Source organism: Belonocnema kinseyi, chromosome 8 (assembly GCF_010883055.1).
Source record: "Belonocnema kinseyi isolate 2016_QV_RU_SX_M_011 chromosome 8, B_treatae_v1, whole genome shotgun sequence".
Classification (NCBI taxonomy): domain Eukaryota; kingdom Metazoa; phylum Arthropoda; class Insecta; order Hymenoptera; family Cynipidae; genus Belonocnema; species Belonocnema kinseyi.
The window spans coordinates 37,918,745-37,923,516 of record NC_046664.1 but is presented as its reverse complement, the minus strand read 5'-3'; the positions used below and the strand labels follow the sequence as shown (position 1 = coordinate 37,923,516).

Below are 4,772 nucleotides of genomic sequence, written 5' to 3'. Positions count from 1 at the left end.
AAGAGTGTCAGTAGAGTGAACGACGCCTGAAACAAAGACCTTGGCTATTAATGGACCCAAGTGGGGAACCTTACATAACGGCTTCGTGAGGTTCTTCGCTTCGGGTGATTGCTAGAGAGATTGATCAGCAACCTGGGTCGGAGCAGTGTTTCGGAACGAACATGTTATTTACATAAATAGCACGAGAATTCTGGATGAATCTGAAAAATCTCTATCCCATCCAAACACTACTCCTTTCCCCTGCCGAGTGAGTCACGCCTACCCCGAAAGGGAAATGGCTTAATGGTATAATAATAAACAGGCCCTTTTCAGGGCCACCAAATATTCTAAACGAAGGAACATATTATCTTTTGTGTCAAACATGTATAAACTTTTTTTCAACTCTATGAGTCAAACAACATATCGTTGGAATCGTTCTAATTCGTAGATTTCGAATATCATATTTGTGATTTACTAAGTGGGAAATTTAAAAAATTTTATATTCCATATTTTAGGCCTCATTAGGAACAAATGCTCCCCGCTGACCAAGCTCACTGGTAGCAGCTCGACAGGGTCAGTAGACGCCGCGTGGTGGGGGAACGGTACACAGGTAGCTGTGGCGGAATTGTCATCTGCCCGTTTGAACGACTTATTAACGTTTTAATAGGTTGCGAAACCTTTTATTAGAGGCCCAAGGCGCATACTTTGACTAAATCTTGTTGTCAATATTAAGGTAAAATAAGAATAGAATACTTTATTATAAATTTTCTTCTACCTATGTTTTGTTAAAAATTCATTTAATTTTTCATAAGATATTGGATGCAACACAAATAAAAATCGAAAGGGCGGTTATATTTTTGTGCAGAATACATTTAAACCAAAATGCATTTCCTTTTTTTTTTAAATGGAAAGAACTCATGTCCTTATAAACAATTGCTCAATGTATTACAAAAATTCATTTATTGGAACAAATTACTTATTAGGAAAAATATTATTAAAAGCTGCTATACAAGTATTTATTCGAATAATCTCGCAGAATGGATAAAAATAATTATGAGCTACTTTCACTTACTTTTGCAGAGCGAGATAAATTTTATTTTTTTATTTTAAATATTTTGTTTTAAAATATTAAATATTTTTTATTTAAACTAAAAGGGTATCCTTTACATTTAAAAGATTTGTAGGAAAAATGTTCAACTTTTCAAAGATAGTATTTGCTCCGATAAACACCGTAAATAATTTTTTTATGTCGAAAACTGTTTAAAAAAATATAAAATTTTAGTTTCACGTCCATCAAAATCTGAATCTCAAATACAGTCGACTGCCATTGGCGGATCCAGAGGGGGGCGATCGGGGCGATCGCCCCCCCCCCTCCCCGAGCTCTAAGTTTTTATACTTATAACTTGAAAATATAGCGCGGACAATTACACTTGCGCGAACGAAACACAGAAATTCTATATAAAAATGATCTCTAAGAACTTTATTATTTGATGCCGCATGCCGTGTAGCAATAAAAATTTTAATAACGCATAGTTTTTAAGCGTACAATTAGCCTATGCATGCATAACATAACATTAACGTATTTACTTATTATCGATTTATTATGTGCTGATAGTGTATGCTTCAACTAGAAAACATAGATTAGACTTTGTACTTTGAATGTATGCGATGTATCTGTGTATATATGTATATATAAAATATAGCTGTATTTTTACTTATTTAACTTCCATGTGTTAATATTTTCGACCCCGCAATATCCTTTTTTTTTTTGCTTTTTTCGACTTATACGCCCCGATCGCCCCCTCCGAGACCAAGGCCTGGATCCGCCGCTGTCGACTGCAGTGATAGAGATAATTAGTTTCTTTGAACTAGTTACGTTAACTAATTACTTTTTTGGTAACGATAGTGCTACCGAAGGTAGATTTATAAATAATGAACGAATTTTTATCAATTTTAATTTTTTTGTCAACAGTAATTCACCGAATCAATTCAAAATCAGGCCGGTTCTGCACTTGCTGCCGTAGAATCCCTCGGGCATAAAAGATGTTTTTTGTGGAAATTCGGCTATACGTATTTCTCCGTTTACAATAATTTTGTGCTTTGTTTTTCAAATAACCACAAATGTTTTCTTTGGCTATAACTTTTGATTTAATCCAAATTTTATCGTTTTGTTTCTGATTTCGATTAAAATTCAAATACGCATAACTTCGCAGACCATTTTTTTTCGCAAATCGGAAATATTTATTCAATAAATTACCAATATATAAAAGAAAGGGAGATAAAAGCGACTGCAATAATTACAAAGGGATCAGCTTATTAAGTGCCGCAAGTAAAATATACTCAAAAATACTTATTCTTATAAAGTAATAAAATTAACAGAAGAAAAGATTTGGGAAGTCCAAAGTAGGTTTATGAAAGGAAGGTCATATACAGATCAAATATTTAGCTTAAGGAAAATCACAGAAAAAATTTTTAGAGTAGGAAAAAAATTTGCTGTTTATTTGTTGATCCAGAAAAAGCTTTTGAAAAGGTAGATAGAAGTAAACTTCGGGAAGTCGCGAAAGCACAGAATAAATTAATAATCAAATTTGTTGCAGGAAGATTTTTAGAGAGATAAAGTTTTATTCAGATAACTTCACGTTTTTTAAAACACATGTGTGTTGTCACAGGAAAACAAAAAAAGTTTAACCGATATTTCGTTAAAGTTTATCCTGTAAAGTTAATTTTTGTTGCAGCGAATCTTTCGTTGGAAATCGATGTAAAGTTTATAAGAATTCTAGGTGAATTTAAAGGAATTAAGAATAAAAAGAAAAACATTTAATTCAATCAAATTCACATGAATTAAGAGGAATTTAAGAGAAATGAGAAAAATTCGATGAAATCTATAAAAATTCAAGCAAATTGAAAAAAAATATTTAAAAGAATTCAGGATCAATTGATAGACCAGCATGTTGGATAAATTTCAAATTATTGTAATTGAGTATATAAAAATATGCAAAACATCTAAAATAACACAATGCGATCTTAATATAATTTGAAGAAATTTAGAAGAGTTCAAAAGATTTTAAGAGACTTTGATGGAATTCATCAGAATTTGAAATAACCTGATCGAAAACAATTTTTAAAATCAAAAAATTTCTATCGCATTGAGCAAAATGGAAGTGAAAAGAATTTGTGAAAATTCAGTAGAATTCAAGTAAATAAAAAACAAATAAATTAAATAAGATTCGAGTAAATTTGAAAGAATTTAAGGGAAGTGAGAAGAATTCGACAAAATTAAAAAAATTGTATGTGAATTAAAAAAATTGAATTGAAAAAACAATTAATGCATTACATTCATTAATTTTGTAATAAATTAAAATAAAAAATCAAGGGAATCAAAAATAATTTAATTGAATGCCTGAGAACTTGATTTAAAAAAAACTAACGAATTAAATAACATACGAGTAAATTTAGCGAAATGTAAGGGAAATGAGAAGAGTTGGATGAAATTCATGAAAGTTCAAGGCAAATTATGAAAAATGAAAGTGAAATAGAAACAATTAAAATTGATTGAATTCATTAAATTTCGAAAGAATTAAGCATAATACAAGAGAAGATCATTTTATAATTAAGACATATCTAGTAAAACGGATCCCGCCCGAGTATAAACGTGCCAAGCGTTACTTAACTTCGGCGATCGAATGTGAAGAATAATAAAAAATATTAATATACTGTCGTTTTAGAATATCTTGACTAAAATTAAACAAAATCATGGGAATTGTTCAATATTTTAGTACTCTTCAAAAAATAGATGAGTCTTTAGAAAAACTTACATTTCATGATCAGGCAGTACCATCGGGTATATCTGAATTGTATCAATCAGATCTGTGTTGTCGCAAATTAAACGAGCGAGTCTTCCTTTGCGAATCTCGTTTAATTGATCTGAAAAAATTGAATCAATTATATATACATTACATATAATCAACAGTAAATGCAAGTGCTTATTCACATCTCTGGATAATAATATTAAAAATAGACATAATGAAAAATCAATTATTTAACAAATTTAATATAAAATTTGAAAAATTAAAAATAATAATTAATAATTTTGTATTGACAGCGTTTTAAATATTAGCTATTTTAGTGAAAAATCATTTTTAATTCAACAATTTTATTATAAAATTATTTTTTTGGTTGAAGATTTATGATTTTAATTAAAAATTTGTATTTTTCATTGAATATTTATCTCGTTTATTTCAAAATTCAACTATTTGTTTAAAGATTAACTTCTTTGTTAAAATCTGGATTTAAAATATCTGAAATTTTCAAAAATCTGTTAAAATTTTATCAAGAATCTTGGGCAAATTATATTTGTATAACCTTTAAAACAAATCAAACTGAAAAATAAATAGCTATTCGATATTTTTATTTTGTATAAAAAATAATTGTTCTCCTTAAATTGAAAAATTACACGTGCGCACTGTGGCTAATTGGGAAGTTTCGTATAGGTTGGGACACTGTATAGGTTCGGGCAGCGTGATGTTTCTCCATTTCTTTGCACTAGTGCCACCTGATATTACTGTCACATATTAACATCAATAATAATACTGACATGTGGCAGTAATAACAGGTGGCACCAGTGCCAAGAAATGGAGAAAAACGTGCTATCCCAACCTATATGGTCTCCCAACCTGTACGACACTCCCTACTACGAGGGTAGTTCAATAAGTCCTTAGAATGAAGTATAAAAACAATTTTTGTTGGGTAAATTTTTTTTTATTTTTCAACATAATCTCCTTGGAGCTCTATAT

The 4,772-nt window shown here is 29.9% G+C and overlaps 1 protein-coding gene across 1 annotated transcript in view; it reads right to left on the bottom strand.

Annotated features, from left to right (window-relative positions):
• LOC117178446 (peroxidase) overlaps window positions 1–4,772 on the bottom strand; it is a 111,180-nt gene that overhangs the window by 3,170 nt on the left and 103,238 nt on the right. The window contains exon 15 of the mRNA XM_033369872.1: window positions 3,795–3,903. Coding sequence (XP_033225763.1) covers window positions 3,795–3,903 — 109 coding nt within the window. The remainder of the gene's footprint in view (window positions 1–3,794; window positions 3,904–4,772) is intronic.